This window comes from Globicephala melas, chromosome 2 (assembly GCF_963455315.2).
Source record: "Globicephala melas chromosome 2, mGloMel1.2, whole genome shotgun sequence".
Classification (NCBI taxonomy): Eukaryota; Metazoa; Chordata; class Mammalia; order Artiodactyla; family Delphinidae; genus Globicephala; species Globicephala melas.
In genome coordinates this window covers 92,002,313-92,026,173 of record NC_083315.2, presented here as the reverse complement: position 1 = coordinate 92,026,173, position 23,861 = coordinate 92,002,313, and the positions used below count along the sequence as shown (strand labels likewise).

Here is a 23,861-nt window from a genome sequence, read left to right as displayed (position 1 = left end):
CTCCACACTGTGCCGGAGACGCAGGGCCTGGGGCAGAATGTGAGGTGGGCACGAGAGGGAGAATCTAGAGCTGCACCCAGCCCGCTCCAGGGCCGCACAGCCTCACCTCATGGGCCTCCTGTAGCTTGGCTGCCTTCCTCTGGCAGTTGGCCTGTAGCTCCTCCCAGAGTTCTCTCAGCTCCTGCAGCCGCTCCTGCATGGTCTCTGAGGATGTGAGGCCATCCCGCAGCAGCCTCTGCCCCTCCTAGAGCCACAACATGGCACACACCTCATGGACTCAGGACTGCTGGTGTCAGGGCACTCGTGTTGGCTCCAACCACCAGCCCCACAGCTGCAGAGTCTGTGTGCTAGCTGTGTGATCTTGGGCAAGTTCCTTAACCTCTCTGAGCTCATTTTCCTTATCCATGTAATGGGGATAATAATGGGTATTTTGTTTAAATGAGATCAAACATTTCAAATACTTAGCAGGGTACTTTATATCACAGAGAGGCAGCCTGGGGTCGGGGCCTGCCCTTTGCAGGTGGAAGAGGGTAAATTTAAAAGGTGCTATACTTTGACTCCTACACGAACAGGACTGCTGGCTACATACCCTGACTCTGTCCTCTGATGTCTGTCCAAGAGAGCTGTTAAAACCATCACGCCAAAACACCATCTTTAAAATTCTTGAAAGGCACTATTTTTGGAGGGTGCCCAGGGAAGCCACTGCGTCTTATGGCCCTTTGGTGCTTAGCACGGCATCTGTATGCAGAAAGCACTCGAAGGTCGGCCATCCACGGCTGTGATTCAGAGCCAGCTGCCAGGGCTCTGTGGGGTCACCCCCTGCTCTGGCCTGTAAGCCCATCCCTGGTCCCCAAGACCTCACTGTCTGCAGCCTTTGCTGGTGGTGTACACTCGTGTCCTGCGCCTGGAGAATCTGCGGCCGCCGCAACTGTGCCTGCCTCCCGGCTGGGTCCTGCCAGCCCTCTTCCAGGACCACCAGGTTCTTCTCCCTCAGCCATGCGGCCACCTGGGCACACCGGGAGGAACAGGCCCTGCTACCTAGGGCTCTCCTTTCCCCTAACCTCTGGGCTGCCCCGAGGAAGAGTGGCTTGTCCCGGGGGCAGCCCCTTCTCTCACCACAACCACTCCCCACGCCGGCCAACCTCGTAGGAACCGTGCAGGAAAGGCTGCAGCTGCCCGAGCTCCTCCAGCTGGTGGCGACAGGTCCTGGCTTGCTCCAGCAGTGCCTCTTTCCTGCTGGAAGGAGGGTGTCAGGGGCCTCAGGTCTGCTCACTGGGACCTGGAGCTGTTATGGGTGTGTGTGTGTGTGCACACGCATGCACACACATGTGCACAGGTGTGCCCTTCCAGCCCAGGACAGCCTTTCTTGTGTATCAATATACCCTGAGTCTGTCTCCTCCTGCTGGGGCTGCCAAGGGGTGTGGAGGGCAGAGGAGATGCAGAGAGTCTTGATGGAATGAAAACAGCCCCCTAGAGGATGCCAGAAGCCTGAGAGGGAGGGGGTCAAGACGGCACTGTCCTGGGGGACAGCCGGGCCTGCCAGGAACCACCTAAGGGGACTGAGCGGGGGGGGCAGGGAGTGTTGACAGAGACCAGCAAACCAACATTTTCCATCTGTTAATCAAAGACCTCGGGTACCCAGGTGGGGTCCACCTGCAGGGAAGAGGAGGGCATGGCCGCCAGGGCACCAGCCCAGGAGCCACAAACACAGTGGGCCCTGGTGGGCTCTCTGGGAAGGACAGAGACCCCCACCAATCTGGAATCCAGCTTTTGGCCAAATCTGCCTTGATCTAAACGTCTGAGGGGCTGGACGAGGCAGCTGAACCAGATGGGCTTTTATGTGGAAAAAAGGCAGAGACTGGAGTCTCATAGCTGTGCCGGCTTCAGTTAAATGAGCGTAAGACATATGCCAACCCCCGAGTGCCAGGCGCCACACCGGGACATCAGGGATTCCTTCCTCATCCTGACCACAACCCTAAGGGGCAGGTATCTTTATCCCCTCACTGTAGACATGAGACTCTGAGGAATCTGCCCCAAGTCCCGCTGTGAGAGGGCAGCGCAGAAACTCAGTGCCGTCCGGCTAACTGCTGTGCTCTGGTATTGCCATTTTGTGAGGTCATCTCTCTTTTAGTTTCTTAAGCATGTGCTTCTTTTTAAAAGTCCCCTTTATCTCAGCTGAGTGACGATGTGCTGTCTGACTCCATAACAGGTTGACACACTGCAGGGTCAGGAGCGCTGGGGCCCTGGCATCTGAACTCAGCCCCTGGAAAAGCCTGGTGAGCCCAGGCTAAGGGATACAAGGAAAAGGGAAGAGCCTGATGCCTGTGCCAGCCCACCCACGGCTCCCGCAGCCAGAGCCAGAGGTACCTCAGGAGCATGGCCCGGCACCGGCCCAGGGCACCCTGGGCCTCGGGCTGTCCACCCTGGTGCAGGCTGCGGGTGGAGGCTTCCAGCGCGCTGATCTCCACCTGTGCCTCCAGGTCTCGCTCATGCATCTTCTGCTTCCACAGCACTGTTTCCATGTCAAGCAAGGAGTCCTGGGAAGCGATACTGTCTACAGGGATGCCCCCTCCCAGTCCCAAGCTATCTACTTTCCTACCAGACACATCCCCCCAATCCCTCAAGGCTGTATCTGGCTTTAGGGCAGCGATTCTCAACCAGGAAAGGCATGGGGGATAAGGGTCAAGTGTTAGAATTTCCAGGGCAGGTGGAGCTCCTCCACATAACAGGGACACCCTCTCCTCTGCACTCCCAGTAAGGCTACGTCAGCACAGGAAATGGCCCCGGATCATCCTCTGAGGACCCCCATGAGTCAGGCTTGCCTGCCACAGGGGTTGGGACAGTTGCGGGAAAAGCAAACCTCTGGGTGTAAGGAAGTGAGGGGGGCAGAGGAGAGAAGGGTGTTGGGAAAAGGAGGCAAGAATGCGTCAGGGGCCACAGGCTCACCCTCTGAGCTCCCACAGAGGTCCCAGCCCCAGATGCATAAGAACTGCCAGCGATGGACGGGTAAGCCACCGCTCAGTGACCGACGTGCTTGAGGGTCGGAGATGCCCTTGGCCTGGGGAGCTCTGGCAGCACTGGCTGGTTTGATCTCTAATGCTGCCCTGGCAAACACTCCCTCACTCCTGCTGGGCACCTACCCTGAGACGCTCACTGGCTGGGCAGGCTTCCAGGCTGCAGAAACTTTCCAACTTTCCACCTGCTCCACAGAGCTCAGAGCCAGCTGTTGAGAAAGGAAAAGGCAAGAGGAAGTGAGCAGAGGGTCCAGTCACTGCAGGTGGAGTGACCCTGGTGGTGGCCCAGTGGGAAACCAGGGACCTGGGGCCTGGCTCAACGAAGGAGTCCACAGCAGGCAAGACTTGCCGTGGGTGAGCTGAGTGGCAGGCGGTGGGTGGTGGTGGGAAAAGCCCCTGGCACGGCAGCCTCTCTGGCTTTGGCTCTGACGAGGGGCAGTGGGTTTAGAACAGGTCCCAGGGGTGGGGGCAGGATGGAGGCTGCTACCTGTAGCTCCTAGGCCTGATGCAGCTGGACCTGGTGCTCCTGCCAGGCCCCTTCCAGGCTGTTCAGCTCCTGGTCTAAACCAGCCGGGGCCTGGCAGATGTTGGGGGTGGATGGGTGCCCGGCGGCAAGCAGTCATTGCCCAGTGCTTTGGGCCAGGCTGATGCTGTCTGTTCAGGCATCCAGCTCGGCCTGTAAGAGGACTGGGCTCAGATCCCAGAGGCTGAGGCTTCCTGAGTGGGAGGGAAGAGGCCCAGTGGGAGGGCAGAGAGGTGGGGAAGACCACTGAGGGGATTAGAGGGAAGAGGAGAAAGGCAGAGGTAGCCGATGCAGAAAGAACCCAAGACAAAAGTGGGATCACAGTAAGGGGGAGGCCAGCGAGGAGGCGAGATCCCAAGAAGGGCCTCAGGGTCTGGGCCACTCACCTTGCGATCCCGGCGTTCCTCCAACATGCTCTGGACATCCGCGAGGCTGCTGGGGGTGCTCTGGGCGTCCATCTCAGCTCGCAGCCTCTGGGCCCAGATCAGCAATTCCTGCAGCGTTGCCTGCCGCTTCTGAGCTTGGAGCAAGGCATCCAGCGACTCCTTCCTGCCACAGGGTTCATCAGCTAGTCCTAGGGCCTCTGAGCCCCCTTCCCCCGCCAGTGCCTTCTGTCCCTGAATCCCCTCAGCCAAAGAAGGGCCCACGGGCTGGGAATTAACAGGGTGGCGATACAGATGGTTATTAGAAGGATGGAGAAAGACTCTTAGGGAAGGGTGGGGATTGAGACGCTGCAGGGGATGGCTCAGCGAGAGCAGTGAGGGAAAGAGGCCTGGGGGTTTGTACCGCCTCTGGGCCCCACTCTGGAGCTGCCACCAGCGGCCCATCATCGCCTGCTGCTTGCGGCAAGGGTGTGGGCGGCCTCAGGGCTTCTCTGGCAGAAGCGGCCTACCTCATGCTCTACAGGCTGTGAGGGAAGCCAGGGTTAGCGGCTGGGGCAGGGAGGCAGGTGGTGCTCAGGGGAGCCCAGCCTGTGGTTGTACAGCTCAGTGGACCTGGCTGGCCCTCGGTCCCAAGCACGTCCCCGCCCCGCCGCGTGCCTGCCCAGGGTCCCATGAAGGAGGTGCCCTGGGCCTGGGGCCACCTCCACACCCAGCTGCACACCTCCACCTGGGCCTGGACGAGGCCTATTTCCTGCTCCAACTCCTTGTGTTTCCGCCTCAGCCTCTGCATGCTCTCCAGATCTTTCCCACAGTCCAGGGCCTGGACCAGGGTGGCCTGGGGAGGAAGGGGGCGTTATTATCAGCCTTTTCTCCAGCTCCTCCCTCACTGCAGAGGGGTCGCTGGCCACAGGGTTTCTGTGTGGGAAGCAAGCACCCAGCCTGATTCCCTTCCCAGGGCCCTCCGCGGGCTGGAGCAGGCCGCTGGCCCTGACCACAGGTCTCTTCCTTCTGTGAGGGAGGAAGGTTCCCAGGAGAGACTTGGGGCTGGAGTTTCACTGGCGGTAGGAACCTTCACGGGTGTGCTGCTTCCACATGCATGGTCTCACTTGACCCTCGCTCCTTTGCAGGGAACTGAGATGGGCTGGCCTGGGTGAGGCAGGAACCAGAGGGCCAGTAAGAACAGAGCCCTCTGCATGCTCAGAACAGGGCGCACGTGCTTCACAGGGGGCTTCTCAGGCCACGCATAACTTCCCCACTCCCACCTCTGCCAGCGTCTAGGCCAGGTTTCTCTGTGGCTGCTGACACGATCCCGGGGCAAACCTACTGCGGGTTCTGGCCTTGCTCGGGGACAACAGAGGAAACAGTGGGGAGCGGGATGCTCTGGCCTCTAGACTCACAGTGCTTCTGGGAGAGAAAGGCGGCAGGTGGGCCAGCCTCCTAGAAGCAAATGGGGGCTTCTAGGTCCGCAGTTGACCCCAAGAACGGCTGGCAGACCCTCGGATGGCCCCCTGATGGGACCTGCCTACAGGTACCCAGCTGAAGAGGAGAGGCGGGTGAGGGGGGGGACGCACTGGCTCCCTGGCTGCATCAGCAGTTCCACTGCTTACCTTCTCCCCGATCTGCTGAGTGAGGTCATCCAGCTTTTGGGACGTGTGTATCTCCAGGGCCCCTTCAAGCTGCCGCTGGTAGCAGAGCAGGTTGCCATGGAAACTGTTCCACCTGACGGAGAGGGTGTAAGGCTGAGGCTGAGGTGACCCTCCAGCTCCCTCTCCCAGCCCCACTGCTTCCGGCTCTGGGACTGGCCTGTTGTTGAGCTGCTGTCACCGTTGGCAGGTGGTGTTGAGTTGCTCAGGGTCCTGGTTCTTGGACTGCAGGGACAAGTCATTGACGCTCCTGATGTGGGCATCACCCACCGTGTCCTGTGGAGGTGCAGGGGGAGGGCATCTGTGGCACCTGCTCCGAGCCCCTTCTTTGCACTGCACCAATACTCGGAGAGTGTGCTCGGGCCTGAGAGAGCTCGAGGGACTGCACGTTTGCGGAGTGGAGGCAGCTGCTTCCTCTGCCGTGGCCATCCCATCCCATGCCAGGTGCCCTGAGCAAGATGCACCTGGGGTCTGTAGCCCAGGGTCGTCTCTAAGACTAGGAAATCTGCTCCCCAGGTCGGGACCAGGCAGGAGCGGGAGGGCAGGCACGCACTGATGAACAGAAGCTTTTAAAGTTAAAATGCAGCTTCTCAGGATAAGAAAAGCAAAGTAAGGGGTTGAATGAAACGGTGAGTGCCAGCCTCCTTAGGTTTGGGTGTCCCTGTCCCTGGGAGTCACTGGGCTGAGGCTGCCACAGCTTAGACACTGGGTGGGGTTCACGGCTACACGGGGCTGGGGCCCTTGACAGTGGATGGACTGCAGGCGTCCTGCCCCAGTAAAAGTGCCTTGCACTGGTCTACATTTCCAAAGCGCTTCCCAATAGGTGTCTCACAGGTGCGCAGGGAAGGGGGTTTCTCTCTTTTATAGAAGCTGGAGCAGAGCTCAGAGACTAACCTGGTGAATTTATGGCAGAGCCAGGACTCAAACCCAACTCCTCAAGTCTATCTAACTAACACTCTTTCTCCTACAGCATCTGGCACAGTGGCTGTGAAATTCCACCATTAGTAAAGGCCATCTTAGATTGGAGCACTACAGCCTTCTAAAAAAGTCATATACTTACTTCAGGGGGTGCAGTTAGCATGTCTGGGCTCTTAATACATGATTGTGAATGCACTTGGCCAATGTCTTTCCTCTATACCGCATAAGGGAAACTGATTTTGGTGTGTGTATGAGTAGCGGCTGGGGAGGAGATGCTGAATGAGAGTTCTGAGCAACTGCAGTTTATTGATCATCTACTACACCCAGGCACACATGCATTCTTGTTCTTTTAAATTTTGAAATAATCATAGATGCACAGGAAATTGCACAAGTGTGTAATGAAGGCCCGTGTACCCTTCCCCCAGCTTCCCCTGATGGTAACATCTTACATAACTCTAGTGCCATATGAAAACCAGGACACTGACTTTGGTGTAACTGTTAACTAGACCACAGACTTTATTCAGAGTTCAGCAGCTTTTACATGCATGCACCTGTGTGTGTGTGGGAAGGTATAGCTCTAGGCAGTTTTATCACATGTATAGATTCCTGTAACCACCACCATACGTATATGCTCTCTTACCTATGAGGTAAGCGGTATCCCCATTTTAAAGATGAAGAAACTAAGGCTTGGTGAGGTGAGGGAGGCTCCCCCTGCCTCAGACCTTTCCCCTTGGCCATCCTGGTGTCCTCACTTTGGGGCAGGGTGTGGGCTGAGGGCCTGGCTGTTACCTTGGCAACAGAGGTCACGATCTCCTCATGGGCCTGGACCTCAGCCTCGAAGGCCTGGGGTTTCGGCATGTGCCTCAACTTATCTTTCAGGTCCCCAGGAGGGACTGGTTCTTTCAGCTGCTGGAGTCACTCCTGGATCCAGTCCTCGGCCTGGTGGCGTGGGGGGGACATGAATCTCATGATGCTGATGCTGCCTCGGTCCACAGAAACGTCCCACACGCCTGCGCTCAGCTGTGCCCAGGTAGCTGGCTTCTGGCCCAAGGGTGGGGCTGGGCAGTGCCTGGTAAATAAGATCCAATGGTCTGAGCCCAGGAAGACAGCCCCAGGCCCAGATGGCCCCTCAGCCACACAAAGGGGCTGGCCAGGGAGCTTGGGTGGGACCTCATTTTGGAGGTGAGGCTCGCCTGCCCCGGAGCCCTGGACTTCTCTGCTCCCTCCCAATGCCTCTCTTTGCCCTGGCTCTGTGAGAGCTTAGGAAGCAGCGGGGTCTCCACGTACAGGGTCTTCAAATCAAATGTCTGGGCTCCAGCATGGCCTCTGGGAAAGCCATTTAACTCTCCAAACTTTAGTATCCTCATCACAGGGCTGTGGTGAGGCCTGAATGAGCCCGTGAAGGTGGACGTCATCTGTAAACTGGGAAATGTGGCCCAAGTGGAAGGTACTGGGCTGGAGAGGCCCTCTGACCTGGAAGGCGGCCCTGATGAGGGCTGTCATCAGCAGGGAGGCGTGCAGGGTGTGTCCCCGGCTCTCCGCCAGCTCCTCCACCCGAGCCCGGCGCTCTAGCAAGCTGCAGAGCAGGTCCTGCGCCCTGGGGCCCCCGAGCATCTTCACCTGCTCACACAGAGCCGCCTCCAGTGGGCGGGGTGGGGCTGGGGGGAACTCAGCTCTCGGCTCCTCATTCGGGGGAGCCCCGCCTTCAGCCCTGCATGGCCCAAGGCTGGCCGGTCCTCCCAGCAAGCCAGAACCAGCCCCCAGCTCTCCCCCCACGGCCCCTGCTCCGCTGCCCTGTGACTACCCGATCTGGAGCCATGTGGCCCCTGTGTCTCTGCAGTGTGGCCCACCCCATCCCAGGCCCTCCTGAGCTACACGTCCTACTCTGCTCAGTCAGCCCCAGCCAGGCACCCCTAGCCCCCCAGGCCACCCCCGAACATCAGCATTGCTTGTGGGTACACACCGAGCACCCCACTTTGACCACGCCCAGATCCCCCAAACGCATTACCTTCTCGTCCTGGGCAGTCAGCACCTTCTGGAATGTCTCATGCTTGCGAATCAACTGCTCCACCTGTTCCACGGAGCTCCCCAGGGCACTGGTTCTCCGGAAGACCTGGCTCAGCCCACGGAAAAGTCAAAGGGGCCATCAGGGACTGTCCAACCAGCCCCCCACCCCCATTTGCAGCCGTCTGGGTCGAGGCAGTGCACAGCCTCTGGGCTCCACATCGGGGAAAGGGCCAGAGCCCCAGGAAGCAAGAGAGCAGGTCGGGGAGAGGGCAGAGGGGAGAAGAGGGCGTGCTAGGAGGCTATGGGGTGAGGGCACCTGCCTCCCGGGCTGTGAGAGTCTCGTCCAGGCGGCCACGCTTTCTGAGGAAGAGCTGCTCCCAGTGCATGGCCTGCAGCCTCTCCTGTTTCTGCTCCCAGGACTGGAACACCTGCTGCTGCTTGTCCTGCAGGACTTGCAGCCCTTCCTGGACCTGGGCATGAGCGTGTGGAGAGCCTGCACTCGGGAGAGCCGCATGGACCAGATGGAAGCGGGTTCCAAGGGCAGCCTCTGAGGAGAGGCCGGCATGGCGCAGTGGGGTAGGGGTACAGTGATCAGGCACAGGCTCAGGTGGTGTAGGCTGGGGGGGGCACCAGGAAAGGGGGGCCCACCTCCGTGATGGATGTCCCTGCAGCCAAAAGTGCCTGCTGGCCCACCGGGGCAGCCTGCTGGTGCAGCTCCTCCTGGGCCTCCAGCACTGCCCGAAGCTATTGGTGGGCGCTGAGCTTCAGCAGGCCACTGCCGGGATCCTGGGAGATCTCCTCCACCGGCAGCTGCTGTCACACACAGGCGCCCAGGAGATGCAGTCCCACACCTGGATCCCAAGGAGACGGAGGGATGGAGCTGGGTGAGGGCTGGGCTGGGCGGCAGAGAACCAGCCTCGGAGGCACAAGCGCAGCCGGCCTGGATCCACTCACACACTGAAGCGGCCCCGAGCTGTCACAGCTCAGAGCCCAGGTGAGGTTCACGAGGCCTGCGGTCACCTCGTTGCTCCGCTGCTGTCCAACCCAATGCCCCCAGGGCTACTAAACTTCCACAGGCGCCAGACCAGCCTCCTCCTTGCCCTGCCCGTGACTTCTCTCCACCCTAGCCTTCCCCTTGCCCCTCCTGCTTAGAAGTTCTTCTCCTTCCTTCCATCCCTTCCAAGCTCACGTGTTCATCAAGGGCCAAGGCCTTCTTCGCCTTGTGAAGCCTTCCCTGCCCCCCTGCCCCCCTCCATCTCACTGCGTGCCTTGTCCTCTGAATCTCCAGTTTAATACTTACAAACGCTCTTCTGTTGATTTGTGGACAAACACATGGTAAAGCTGGAGCGGCCTTGGATCCCTGTCCCGACACCTCATTGCACAGATGAAGAAGGGTGAATTGCACATCGTGTGTGAGGGAGTTTTGTAACCTCCAGACGCTCACACACAGGGGGTAAGAAGCTAGGGGTAAGTGCCTTGCTCGAGCCCACACTGCTAGAAAGTGGCAGAGTTGGGTTTCTAAACTCAAGCCTTTTTGCTGTGTCATAGTTTGGGTCTCCCTGTCTATCAGGCACCGGGATAAGGGGACTCCTAGGACACCCATAGCCAGGGCCCACTGTCCCAATCTGACTCTCTGGGGTATTAGGCTCATCCCCCCCAGCTAGATAGGCTCCCTGACAGCAGTGATTCCATCTTTCACAGGCTCTATATCACCTTCTCTCCCCACTCACAGCTCCTAGCAGAGAGCTAAACACAGATGTTGAAAAGATGCCGGCTGATCCAGAGGACATGTCTAGGACATGCAGATCTCCAGTTCTGGGCTTTCCTGGGCTGTTTCTCCTCCTGAGCTCTGGCTGGGACCCCTGCCTCCTAACTGCACTGTCACTCACCTGGGCTGGTGTTGACCCAAACCTGAGGAGTCACCGCTGCATCCCCCGCGCTCAGCCCTCTGCCTGGCCAGACGGACACCTGCACATGCCCAGTGCTCTTCCTCCTCGTGTCCCCACTCGTCTTCCCTCCAGGGTTGGAGGGTCTCATTAGTGCATGCACACTCACGGTACAACACACACACGCACACAGAGCCCGGGGAGGGAGGAGCCCTCACCGCTGCATGGAAGCGGGCCAGGAGCCATGCCCGCTCCAGCTGGGCCCGGCGTTGCTCCACGTGCAGCTTCAGGGCCTCCCAAGCCTGCACCAGGGCCCGCTGCCTCTGCTGCACCGCTTGGGCCTGAGGCCCGGGCCCCAGCTTCTGCACCGTTCCTCCAGTCTCCAGCAGCTCCTGCAGCTGGGGGCAGGGTAGTGATAGGGAGAAAAGGGTCACGTCCTCCTAGAGGCTGAAGGACCTGCCTATCCCACGGCTCCCTCCTGGGGTCCTGCCCTCCATGCACAATGGGCCTGACTGGTGGCCCGAGAGCGGGGAAAAGCTAGAGAGAAGATGGGCAGGCCTGCGGGGGAGAGGCAGCCAGACCTGGGCTCATCTGCTGCTCAGTGCCCACGAGTTCACGCTCCAGCCCCTCGTGTCTCCTCAGCTGGGCCCCCAGCCCACACAGGTCCCAGGCCACACCACAGGGGAGGCTGTGGCTTTCTCCCAAGGAAAGGAGATGGCCAAGGGGATCAGGACTGGAGGGTGGGGCGCTGATCCACTTCTAGAAAGAAGCCCCTTCCTCCTCCTGGGCTCACACCTGGACCTGGGTGAGGGCTTCCAACAGATCTCTGTGAACTTTGAGGGTGATCTCAGCATCTCGGAGCAGGCAGCCGTGGGCCTGGGTCAGCGCCCACAGCTCCAACCAGGCAGCCCTGCGCACAGGCGTGCGGGAGACGGGCAGCAGATCAGCTATTCACCTAGCACCTCGTTCCGCCCCCTTTGCTAGGCTGGTCAGCTCTCCTGCTCTCTGGGCTGCATCCAGGACTGGCCCAAATCTCCCCTTCTTAACCCCCTCTCCTGTCTGGCCCTGGCCCTGGAGCCTCTCTTTCTAGCTTTGCTTTGAATTCAGTCTTTTGCTGTTGTCACGCTCAGCACTTAACTGATTCCTGTGCTCTTTGATACTCCTTACATCTTGTGCCTTCGAGTCTCAATAAGTCAGATTCTAATCGTTCCTCTCCATTCCTCATTCACTCAGTAAACTCTCCCTGAGCTCCTAAGGCTAGGTCAGGCCCCGCACTAGGGGTTATGAACGAGGATGACCTTGCCTCAAAGCTCACAGGTTGGGGGAGGATCCAAACCCGCCAGTGGGCAGCTAGGCAGTGTTCCTACAGCCCCTCCTCCAAGTCCCGGGAGCCAGAGGTTTGGAAAAGTGTCCCTGGGGGTCTGGGCAGGACTCTCTGACCTGCACCCATGGCGGTCTCGGCTTCCCTGGAAACTTCCCTGTTTCCCGACACCTCAGGTGCAGACAGAGCCAGCGTGGCCCCGGGACCACGTGCCCTCTCACAATCCAGGACCTGCCTGCCCAGCACCCTCCCCCAAACCCATGCCCTGGGTCCTCTGGGCACTCACTGCAGATCCTGCTGCATCTGACGGGCCTTGAGGGGCAGCGCTGTGCCCACATTCTAGCAGGCTCTCTGCCAGCTGCTGGCGGGTTGCCACCTGTTGGCCCCCCATCTCTACTTGGTGCTGAAACTTTGCAAACTTGGTGCAGAAGCGCTGAGGGGAGAGGGGAGTAGGTGACAGAGTGGCCCCTAGCTGGCGAGACAGCAAGCAGCCTGGGGAGTGAGGCACCTCAGTGACATCTGGACCGTGGGGGGTTGGATGGCCACAGGGCCTGCCCACTCTACCCAGAGGGCCTGTCCTCAGCCAGGGCTCCTGACCCAGGGCCCCCTTCTCCACACAGCCTGGCCAGGCCCCTGCCCGCAGTGTTCTGCCTTGGGTCTTCCTCCCTACCCCCAGCCTCTTCTCACCAGAACGTCCTCCTCCCCAAGGCTCTCTCCTCCCCTGACTGCCTGCTTCTGGCTGGCCAGCCAGCCCTGCAGGTCCTCGGCCTCCCTCATGAACTCATGCATCTTCAGGGTCCCCTCCAGCTCCCGGTCCCCGTGGGGATAGCCCGTGGTTCCCCAGAAGTTAGCTGCCCACCCCCCTGGGGACAGCTGGCCCAGCCAAAGCAGGTGACCTGAAGGAGGAGGTTATTCATGGTCTCTGCCCAAGCCTGAGGCTCTGGATTCAGGGAGGAGTAAACATAAGAAGGCCAGGAGAGGGCAGGTGAGGGTGTGGACGTGGGGAAGAGATGGGGAGCTAGGAGCTGGGGGTCCAAGTACCTGCCCACTGGGCCCTCACTGAGGAATTTACGGAAAGAGGGGAGCAACACACAGCAAGGAACCATCTGCCATCTCTGTGGGCCTGGGGTCACGGGCTCCTTCCAACTCGGGGTTATGGTATGGACACAGCCAACCGTGGCTAGACCCCCTAAACCTGGGGAGGGGTACAGCGCCCCTCACCGTGTGGCTGCCAACTCCTGCAGTGCCCGCAGCCCCTCCCGGAGCCTCTCCTGCACCACACCCAGCTGCATAGGGGCCTCGGGGCCAGTGAGGGTTTGGGCCCTCTGGTCAAGCTCCTCCATGGAGCTCCAAGACGAGCCAGTTCCTGTTGCAGGGCCCGTCAGCACGCAAAGCTCAGACTGGGTGACTCACTCATCTATTCTCTACCCAGGGGGAGGAGAAGAAGCAAGAAGAGACGGCAGAGAAATCCTGAGGCCACAGGAGTGTGGACCACTACAGAGATGAAAGAAGGGGGATGGGCTCTTCGAAGGGGTGGTGCCTGAAGAAGGGGTGGGGAACTGGGGGTGAGCAGGGGGCCCTGCAGGATTTGGGTGGGGGTGGGGAAGGGGCTGGACAGTCTTCAGGAAGAAAGAGCAGGGCTCTGTGCCTCCGAGAAGCAGGATGTGCACTTTGGGCGTGTGACAGACCCCTTCCTCGTGGTCCATCATCACCCCAGTCCAGACCATGTAGGAGATACTCAGGACACCTTACCTAGTGCTTCTTGATGAGCCTGACCGTGGCTGTCTTGTCCCCGCCACAGTCCTGACTGCTCACCAGAGGCCACTTCTCCTCCACCCAGTCCTCCAGCTCTGATATGTCCAGGAAATACTATCAAGAATGGTGCCAACTCATCTTGACGATCTCAGATGCGACCCTCCATCACCCCTTGGGGACATCACGCCACTGCTCTCCAGCAGGCAGCAAAAAGAGGCTTCTTTGCCCATGGGGACCCAGCAGCTCCGGGCCCAGAGTTCTCACCACTGACCCAGCTCCCTGAGAGTTCCAGGTCCCGCCCACAGACCTCACTCGCAGAGGCTGCCCGACTTTGGCTACTTCCCCTGACCCCATGCCCTCTGCATCCTACCGCGCCTCACAGGCCTACTCCAGCTCCGCCCAGCGGCCTTCCAGCTTCTGGCACTGCTCCACGATGTGCTGGGCCTGGGGGCGCCCTGAGGCTGCAAGGCTGCAGCCGGAACCCAGCACCCTTCGCACCTGTCCCTGGTGGGCTTTCACCTCTGCGCGGAGCTCCTGCCACAGAACAGCATGAGGGGCTGTCAAATCTGGGCTTCCCTTAGCCATGGGGTGCCTAGAACAGAGCCGTGGATGCGGCTCCAGGGTTCAGTCATGGCAAAACTTGCTGGCAGAGAAAGGCTGGGGGCAATTAGGCACCGCTGAGTAGCGGTGGAGGGCGTCTAGGGTCTGGGAATGGGACATCAGGGATCCTGGGAGAAAATGAGGACCATACCTCGTGCTTGCGGAGAAGACTGTGGGCAACATTCAAGTATTTCTCGGAGCCAGCGCTGGGTGCAGGCATGTGTTCTGCCACCCAAGTGAGCTCCATGTCGCTCAGGTGGTGGAACTGGTACAGCTCAACGGAGGCCTGCAGCTGCAGTCGCCGGGCAGCCAGACATCCCTGAAGGGACTCGAACCTGGGTGGAGGGAGCAGATGGGGGATGCTGGGGACAGGTGAGGGGTAACGCTCAGTCCTTTTCTTGGCCCAGCCAGGGACCTATGAAGAAAGAGATTGGGGCTGGGGAAGCCTCATCTGATGATGGGGAGGCAGCTAGAGAGGGCCCAGACCCCAGCTGAGACAGGCTGGGACCTGGGACCCTTCGCTGCAGTGCTGGCACCTGGACAAACGTCTCCTTGCGCAACGGAATACAAAGAAACTATAAGGGACTAAAAATAACTGTGTACGTTTGCAGTTGGGGCAAATTCTGGACAGAAGATATAAAAAGATCAAAAAAGCCCAACTGCCACTTCTGAAGAGCCAAAACGAGGGCAAAAACAGGGTGTCGGGACAGAAGTAGGGTACTGCTCATGTCCTTTGCACTTACCACCACTAGAGGAGTGGGCAAAACACCTAAGCCACGCCCCCAGCCCGATGCCTGGACACACCCCTACCTTCACCCCATATAAGGAACAAGCTCTACCGAGTGAGCAGGCAAACAAGGGAATTGCTGTTTGTTCTCGCTTCCCCCTGATGCAGCAGGGGCCCCAATAAAGCCTTGCCTGAGTTTCTCATCTGGCCTCTAGTCAATTTCTATTGACGGGAATGACTCTACTCATAAGGGAAGGAGGCTTGGACAACCTCAGGGCCTGTAGGTGCCACCCTGCTGGGCTCCCTGGGTGAAACCACCCTCAGGTTCACATGGTGGCAATTACACACAATGGAGTGGAGACGGCGCGAGCAGGCGAGTACCTCTGGAGGTACTTTTGGGTCTCCTCCACGATGGTCTGGGTATTGACCACCTGGTGGGCCTGGGGAACGAGGGCAGCCATCTTGCCGGCCAGCGCCTGGCTCTCGGCCTCCAGCTGACGGTGCTGTCTCTGCAGCCCCCAGCTTGAGCCCAGGTCCTGCCCCATTTCTGCACTCTGCAGGGGCCCCTCTATCTGCTCCACCTTCTCCTTGGCTTCCTGGGGAGGGACGCCGGGCGCTGCATTAGGTTCTCCACATACAGGCTGGCAAGTGGCCCTCCTTGGGCTCTAAGGCTGCAGTGCTAGTAGCACACCAAATTCACCAACGGCCTTTTGGGGGCCTCTCCCACTCCTGACCCGCACCTTCTCCCAGAGCCTCATGAACAGCCCCATCCCCCCCCTTCCTCTCCGGGGGACTCAAGTTGTGCTGAGCATGCATGGGTACACAGGAGGCAATCCTGGATTGGCCAGCAGTGGGTAAAGCCAGGGTCAACGGGCCCAAAGGCTGCAGGACTTCCCAGGGCCGCTCCAGAGTGGGCAGAACACCCCGACTCCTCCCCTCTCCTTCCCGTCCTGGCTGTTCTCAGCCCAGCCCAGCTTCGGTCTCCCTCCTGTGTCCTGCCCCTCTCTTCAGCCAACCTGCAGCAGCCCCAGGAGCTGGTCCTGCTGCCGAGCCCGCCAGAGCTGCTTCCCATGCTCTGCCATTTGGCGGTTCAACTCTTCCCACTTGCTGCTCAGGCCCTGAAGCCCGGCCTGCACGTCCTCCTGGGCACGGGGTCTGCTGCTCAACAGCTCTCTCCCAACCTGCGGTGGACACAAAGGCCTGGGGCGTCTTGTTGAGCTGCTGGTACCAGGAGGGGCCGTGGCGGGCTGGGCCCGGGGGGCAGCAGTGGTGGTGGCTGGCTGCGAGCTGCATGCCACACGCCACACGGGCTCGAGCTGTTTGCGTAGCCCTAAATCTGCAGGCAGAGGTGGGAAGGCTTTCCTCTGACGCCTGCGAACAGTGTGGGATGAGCAGGCACCAGATGGCTGGTGGGAGGGCTGCATTCAGGCAGCGGCAGCAGGCTGCCTCTTAGACCCGAGGGGAAGGGGTGACAGAAGCGTCCTGGGCTAGTTTGGGTGCCAAGACCAGGGGGTGCCTGATGAGTGAGGGGGGAAACTGGGGGATCCTAATTCCATGGAGACTGAGGTTGATTCTTCCTTCAGTGACTGTGCTCCACGCAAAAGTGCTGTGCAGCGGAAACGAGAAGCTGAGCAGGCCCTGCACCCTCTGTCCAGTGTCCCGCACCTGCTGCAGGCCCTCCACGTGCCCCTGGGTGGCCACCAGCTCAGGCTCAGCTGTTTTGTGCCACCTGAGTTTCTGCAGGATGTTGCCAGGCTCTTGGGATGGCTCGTCCGCCAGCATCCGCCACTTCTCCTCCATCCACAGCATCACCTCTGCCACGTCCTGCTTCCATTCCTACCCAGGAACCAGGGGAGAGTGGGTATCACAGAGTGGGGGTGAGGGCTAGTATTTTCCTCTAGGGAAAGGGGTCTTAGGGTGCCCCGAGGGGAAGAGCAGGATGCAGAGCCAATCCCGGGGTGCAGGAGAGGTGGGACCTGGGGTTACCGCTCCCAAGAATGGACAGGGAAACCAAGATGGGAAGAAAGATGTCTCAGGGAAAACAGCAGAAAGAGGCCTGAAGAATCAGGGTCTGGCTTCACGGTGCCCTGTGCCCAGATAGGAGAAGCATCTGGCCGGGTCCCCACTGCTCCAGCCGCATCAGATCATGGACGGTCCTCTGTCTCCAAACAGGCTTAAGCTCCGGGAGGCCTGTGAACTAGCCCGGCTCTGAGCCCCCATCGTGGGCAGAACAAATATCTGACAGAGTCAAGATCTGCAGCTGGAGCGCATGGTCCGTGCAAGAGCCTGGAGTGTGGCCAGAGGCCATGAGGACAGAGAGCAGCCGGCTGAGGGAGGGTGAGGGGGTTATTCAAGAGGCCAAGGCTTTGGGCCCAGCCCTGCCTTTGAGCAGTTGGCCTGAGCCTCAGTTTTCCTCATCTGGAAAAATCAGAGCCATAATGCCTATCTCACAAGGGATGCTTGGAGGTCAATGACATAACAAGTGGGAGAGTGCTTTGTAAACTAGAGTGTTCCAAATAGCACACAGCTGTTAGTCCAGCAGTGGACTCTTAAGCATCCCTCCCGGGGAGGCCTCATGTACCTGTGCCGGCCCCTCCCCTGGAGCTGGAGGGAAGCCGGCAGCTGCCGTCCTGGAGATGCAGAGACTGGGGTCATGCCGGGAGGATGGGGGTCAGCACCACCTCACCCACCGCTGACCCAGTGGCCTCCCGCCCAGCCTGGCTTCTAAGCTCCTACTTCCTGGGGTAGGAGCATCCCAGCTGCACACCCCGAGCTCCATACCGCGAGGCTGTCCAGCTGTAGGAAGGTCTCATGGTTGGCACAGGTGGCAGTGAAAACATCCACTTCTCGACCAGACCTCTGCAACTTCAACCCCTCCTGCAGCCGCTGCTGTCTTTGCTCCCAGGAGGCCTTCAACTTCCTGCCTTGCTGGCCCAGGAGCCTCGGGGTACTGGCCGCCCCTCGGGAGTCCGAGGAGTCCAAGGCTGCCATGGGCTGGCCCTGAGCCTCCAGCTGCTGCAGCCTGTCCAGGACGACAGGCAGAGGGTGAAACCCCGTCCGCTCCCCTTGGCAACCTTCCTCCCCTTTCACCTCCACGGCTCATTCATCTTGGAGCTCTGATGTAAGGGTAACCAGAAGGGGTCTGAGGCTGGTGAGCCCAGGGGTTCGCTTGTCCTGTGGGACAGCTGTGCCCTGGGCCACTAGTGAGACACTGAATGTAACAAGCCCAGCCCAGTATGTGGGACTCATTAGTTCCCGTGCTCCCTGCATGTCACACCTTTGCTCCAGCTGGCCATGCTGATGACAGTGCCCAGGCAAGTGGATGTGCTGGGGCAGCACACCCAGAAAAATCACTCAGACTGCCTACACGCCTGACTGGGGCCACCGCAAGCCTGGGTGGAGCTTGGAGCGATTAGAAAAGGCACCCACCCTTCTCTGCCAGGTTCACCCCCAGGCTCACAGCTTGGGAACAGGCGGCACCTTTGTGTGAATTAGGAAAAGGCTCCACTTCTCTGAGCTGATGCAGCCCAGAAGCGGGTAGTGGAGTCTAGTGAGCAGGGGATGGGCTGGATTTCAGTGGCCACTTGGCCACTCGTCAGGCTCCTTCACGTGGGGCACAGCCTGCAGACTGTACCCACCCCTGTAGGAGGAGAGGAGGCATCACCATACTAAGGAGGTGGGTGTCATTCCCGGGGGGTGGGGGGCTGAGCCATTTCACTCCAGGGGTCCGTGGGGTCTGCATTACCCAGAATAGGTGGGGAGGCTTGACCAGCCTGACAGAGCAATCTACCAGGCTCACCTGCAGGGGGTATGGCCAGGCCTGGACTGGATAGAATGTTCCAGGAAGCTCAGACTCTGCCCTAGGTCCCTCCCAAAAGTATGCAAGATGGCTGACCAGTCCTTGGTTACACCCCCTCTTTTTAAACCTGCCTGAAGCACCACTCCCTTGGGTGACTGGCCACTTCCTGCCTCTCCCTTTCCGGTATCCCGTCCCCACTGGCCGTGGCCAGCCTGAAGGGCGTCCCACCCGCCCCCCTGTCCTGACCTCTCCTGCTGCAGGTGAATCTCCTCCAGCAGGTCTTCGTGCTCCGTCAGAAGCCGCTGGGCTGAGGCCACGTCCACCACCTCCTCTTCCTCGCTGTGCAGCTGAGCCCGGATACTGCCTGCCTGCAGCAGCCACCGGCTCCGCTGCAGGAAGCCCTGGCAGGGCTGCGCCTTGGCCTGGGCCCAGGCCCGTCAGGTCACTTGCTCCTGCACTCTCTCCAGCAGCCCCTACGGTGTCTCCACCTGTCCCTGCAGGGACTGGCTCTCTGTGGGGCCCAGCTCCTCGACCCTGTGAGACAGGGCCCACTGCCTAGTCCGGGCCCTGCCCTGGGCCCAGTGCCTGGGCCTGTGCTCCCCAGGGCCAGTGGTGGCGACTCTACACTGGCCCCTCACCCTCCACCTAGAGGCAGCAAGCACGTGTAGCTCTCTCTTTCGCCATGAGCATGTTCTCATGCTGTTCCCCAACCTGTGCCCTGCCCTTCGGACAGCACGTCCTGCCCGTCCTCCCCACCTCAATTTCTATCCTCTTCCCCATTCCAGAACCCTGCTCAGGCCTTCACGGTGCCGAAACCAGGCCGTACTCGCTGGCTGCCCTTTGCCTCTCTCCCGCGCCAGCATCTTCTGCTGGCTCACTTGCAGGACGTGGTGGCTGTCCTCTAAGTGCCCCGGCTCTGGGGTTTCTAGCTGGAGTATCATGTCTTGCAGCTGGACCCATGTGGTTCCACACTCCTGCAGAAAACTGCACACATGTGTGGTGCATGCCAGCTGTGTTTCCTTCTCTTTCTTCAGGGCCTCCAGCTGCTCCCACCTGGGCAGAGGGAGCAGCGCTGTCTCAGGGATGTCACGTCACAGGGACACCAGCCCATCCATCCTGGGGTCTTGGCCAGAGGCTCTCATGACAGAAGCTGCCAGGCTGGCTGCCCCCACACCCTCTCCTCTCTGCTTCTGACATGTCCAGTCTTTCTTCCTGGTATCTTGGGGGTCAGGTGAGCAGGCACTCAGGCCTGGGCACTGCATCCAGGCTGCCCCCGTCACCTTGTACTCCCTCCTCATGCTCACCTCTAGCTCAGTTCCTCCTGCTGTCGCTGGATTTTGGGGAAATCTCCAGGACATCTCTGCTTCAGCTGTTCAGCGGAGCTGCTAACCTCAGCCCAGAGGCCTCTTCCCACAGCCAGGGCAGTGAGGAATTTCTGGGGGAAAGAGATTCCAGGCCTTGAGGGGACTCTTCTCTTCCCACACTTCCCTTAGGAATGACCTCAGATAAGGGCTGCTACAGAGATGTTTGAGCTGCATCCCTCTGGTAGGACAGGGATCTGTGTCCTTAAAGGGCTGGGAGGGCCCTTTAAAAATTCAAGACCAGGCATCCAAATTGGACAGGAAGAAGTAAAATGGTCACTATTTGCAGATGACATGATTTTACATATAGAAAATGCTAAAGACTCCACCAAAAAACTCTTAGAACTAATAAATGAATTCAGTAAAGTAGTATACAAAATCAACATACAGAAATTTGTTGACTTTCTATACACTAATAATGAACTATCAGAAAGAAAAATCAAAACAGTCCCATTTACAATTACAACAAAAGGAATAAAATACCTAGGAATAAATTTAACCAAGGAGGCAAAAGATTTGTACACTGAAAACTATAAGACATTGATGAAAAAAATTGAAGAAGACACAAATAAATGGAAAGATATTTTGTGTTCATAGATTGGAAGACTAAAATTTGTATGGAACAACAAAAGATCTCAAATAGCCAAAGCAATCTTGAGAAAGAGCAAAGCTGGAAGTATCACGTACCTTGATTTCAAACTATATTGCAAAGGCATAGTAATCAAAACAGTATGGTACTGGCATAAAGACAGACACATAGCTCAATGGGGCAGATAGAGAGCCCAGAAATAAACCCATGCATACATGGTCAATTAATTTATGACAAAGGAGCCAAGACTATACAATGGCAAAAGACAGTCCCTTCATAAATGGTGTTGGGAAAATTGGACAGCCACCTGCAAAAGAATGAAACTGGAACATTACCTTACACTACACACAAAAATTAACACAAAATGGATTAAAGTCTTGAATGTAAGACCTGAAATCGTAAAACTCCTAGAAGAAAACATAGTGGGGTAAGCTCCATGACATCAGTCAGATGATGATTTTTTGGATTTGACACCAAAAGCAAAGCAACAAAAGCAAAATAAACAAGTGGTACCACATCAAACTAAAAAGCTTCTGCCTAGCAAAGGGAACCATCAACAAAATGAAAAGGCAACCTATGGAATGGGAGAAAATATTTGAGAATCATATATCTGGTAAGGGGTTAATATCCAAAATATAAAAAGAACTCACACAACTCAATTGCAAAAAAATAATAATAATAATATAATTTAAAACTGGGCAGAGGCTCTGAATAGACATTTTTCCAAAGAAGACATACAGATGGCCAAGAGCTACATGAAAAGATGCTCAATATCACCATCATAAGGGAAATGCAAATTAAACCCACAATGAGATATCACCTCATACCTGTGAGAATAGCTATTATCAAAAAGACAAGAAATAACAAGTGTTGGCGAGGATGTGGAGAAAAGGGAACACTTGTGCACTGTTGGTGTGAATGTAAATTGGTGCAACCACTATGAAAAATAGTATGGAGGTTCCTCAAAAAATTAAAAATAGAACTATCGTATGATCCAGCAATTCCACTTCTGGGTATTTATCTGAAGGAAATGAAAATACTAACTCAAAAATAAATATGCACCCCTATCTTCATTGCAGCATTATTTATAATAGCCAAGATTATGGAAACAATCTAAGTGTCCATCAGTGGATGAATGAACAAAGAAAATGTGATACACACACACATGCGTGTGCGCACATGTGTGTGCGCTTGCACTGGAATACTATTAAGCCATAAAAAAAGAATGAAATCTTGCCATTCAGGACAATATGGATGGACCTTGACAGCATTATGCTAAGTGAAATAAGTCAGATGGAGAAAGACAAATACCATATGATCTTACTTATATGTGGGATCTAAAGAAAAAAACAACAGGCTCAGAGATTCAGAGAACACATTGGTGGTTGCCAAAGGGGAGGAGTAACGAATGGGTGAAACGGGTGAAGGGAGTCGAAAGGTACAAACTTCCAGTTATAAAATAAAAAGTCATGGGGATGTAATGTACAGCATGGCAACTATAGTTAATAATACTATATTGCATATTTGAAAGTTGCTAAGAGAATAGGTCTTAAAAGTTCTCATCCCTAGAAAAATAATTCTGTAACTATGTACGTATGGTGATGGTTGTTACCTAGATTTATTGTTGTGGGCATTTTGCAATAATATACAAACATCTAATTATTACGTTGTACACCTGAAATAATACAGTGTTGCATGCCAATTATACCTCAATTTAAAAACATTCAAGGCCAGCTCCCTCCCTCCCTCCTCCCAGACAGGACCACGGCTAACATGGAGCACTGAGAGTGGATAAGGGGGAGGCAGAAGCATGGTGAGGAGGGAGCAGGGCAGGAATGAAGAGGGGCGGCAGGGCCAAGCAGCTAAGAACCCCCCACTGGCTCCAAGGGGACTGTGCCTCACACTTGAGCTGCATGACCTCCAAGTTGTGGCCTGGGGCTGCAGTGTTCGGAACGGCACTGTCTGGTTTGCCAGCCAGGACTGCAGCTCCCCACAGGAGCCATAGAAGCCAAACAGGGCCACCACCTCCTCCAGCTGGGCCCTGCGGTGCTGAGGAGAGGCCGGCCCAGAGGCTGGGGTGAGGGTCAGTGCCCGCCACGGGGCACTCAGAGCAGGTCCCCCATCACCTCCCAACCAGCAGAGCCCAGGGCCAGGGCCAGAAACGGTCCCTGTCCCACAGCTGGGCTCTGTGCCCTCTGTCAGAGGTGGCACAGGGTAGAGGGCCCCGGCAGAATGTGTGCTTTTGCTCCTGTCCTACTCATGTCCTTTGGCTCTTAGGTACAATCCACGCTTCTCCCATGGGACCTGACCCCACTCCCAGGCCCCCTCCTCTCCGGGCTCTCCTCTAGCCGCTCCCGGGCCTCACTGCTGTGCTCCAGGCACCCTGGCCCTCGTTCCTGCCTTTGCACAGGTCCTGCCTAGAACACTCCTCCCTGCCATCTCCCCCTGCCCTCCCCCTGGCTCACCTGCTCTCAGCTTCTCATTGTTCAAGTCTCTGCCTAAATGTCCTTCCGTCAGCGACGCCTTCCCTGACTCCCCGTCCTGACCCGGGCTCCCCTCTCACGCTCCCATCACACCCGCGTCTGTCTAATGACTTGTTTCACATCTTCTCTGCCATGACGTAAGCTCTCCAAGGTCAGGGAGTAAGTCCAGTCACTGCTCTGTCCCTGGGCTCACGGCTCAGGGTCTAGCCCCGAGTGGGTGCTCCATGAACGTTTCTTGAACAAGGAGCGTTACCTCTGCCAGGGTCCGCAGGCCCTCACAGTCCTGGCTCAAGTGGTCCTGTGTCTGGAGGATGGTGTTGGGGTCAAAGACAGGGTCAGGCTCATCTGGGAGGGCCATCTTCTGGGTGCCCCGGGGGCCAGAGTAGCAGGAAACCTCACGCGGGGCCCCTGGGTTTCTTGGGCCTTCTTTCGGAGAGCTCAGGGCAGACACCACCTGTGCGGACAGGACAGAGGGCAGCATGTCTGGAGGGGGCTCCCCGCAAGCAGCAGAAGGCTAGGCTGGGTGGGGCCAGTGGTTGTACCTGGGATTCTTGTTCCATGATGTGGCTGATGGGCACCTGGCCGGGCAGCACCCCCAGTCCTTCAGCTCCCAGGTGTCGGGGCTCGTCTGGCGCAGGGGCTGCAGGGTCTCTCCCGGGAGCTGGGTGAAGTGCGTCCCTGGGGGAGCACAGGTTCTGAGGGCTATCCTGGTCCTGCTCCTCTTCTTGACCCAGCAGCTGGCCAGTGGGGATGGGCGGGGGATTATTTATTACTCAGCCCTGTGCCAGGAGCCCTGGGGGCGAGAAGAGGATGAAGGTCAGAGTTTCCTGTTCAGGGCCTTACGATCTTCTC

The 23,861-nt window shown here is 57.8% G+C and overlaps 1 protein-coding gene across 1 annotated transcript in view; it reads right to left on the bottom strand.

The window, feature by feature from the left end:
- The window catches only part of SPTBN5 (spectrin beta, non-erythrocytic 5), a 41,024-nt gene that overhangs the window by 7,795 nt on the left and 9,368 nt on the right, over window positions 1-23,861 (bottom strand). The window contains 40 exon segments of the mRNA XM_060293468.1: window positions 2-27; window positions 107-244; window positions 863-1,006; window positions 1,143-1,233; window positions 2,368-2,760; window positions 3,141-3,223; window positions 3,502-3,690; window positions 3,924-4,086; window positions 4,324-4,384; window positions 4,387-4,444; window positions 4,642-4,755; window positions 5,528-5,639; window positions 5,724-6,204; window positions 6,396-6,457; window positions 7,122-7,420; window positions 7,955-8,119; window positions 8,490-8,594; window positions 8,809-8,958; window positions 9,137-9,301; window positions 10,219-10,234; window positions 10,378-10,772; window positions 11,170-11,284; window positions 11,982-12,007; window positions 12,009-12,128; window positions 12,383-12,513; window positions 12,918-13,103; window positions 13,441-13,564; window positions 13,826-13,984; window positions 14,202-14,385; window positions 15,159-15,373; window positions 15,794-15,958; window positions 16,443-16,613; window positions 17,559-17,799; window positions 18,823-19,131; window positions 19,411-19,629; window positions 19,881-20,011; window positions 22,424-22,455; window positions 22,458-22,575; window positions 23,263-23,463; window positions 23,552-23,781. Coding sequence (XP_060149451.1) covers window positions 2-27; window positions 107-244; window positions 863-1,006; window positions 1,143-1,233; window positions 2,368-2,760; window positions 3,141-3,223; window positions 3,502-3,690; window positions 3,924-4,086; window positions 4,324-4,384; window positions 4,387-4,444; window positions 4,642-4,755; window positions 5,528-5,639; window positions 5,724-6,204; window positions 6,396-6,457; window positions 7,122-7,420; window positions 7,955-8,119; window positions 8,490-8,594; window positions 8,809-8,958; window positions 9,137-9,301; window positions 10,219-10,234; window positions 10,378-10,772; window positions 11,170-11,284; window positions 11,982-12,007; window positions 12,009-12,128; window positions 12,383-12,513; window positions 12,918-13,103; window positions 13,441-13,564; window positions 13,826-13,984; window positions 14,202-14,385; window positions 15,159-15,373; window positions 15,794-15,958; window positions 16,443-16,613; window positions 17,559-17,799; window positions 18,823-19,131; window positions 19,411-19,629; window positions 19,881-20,011; window positions 22,424-22,455; window positions 22,458-22,575; window positions 23,263-23,463; window positions 23,552-23,781 — 6,487 coding nt within the window.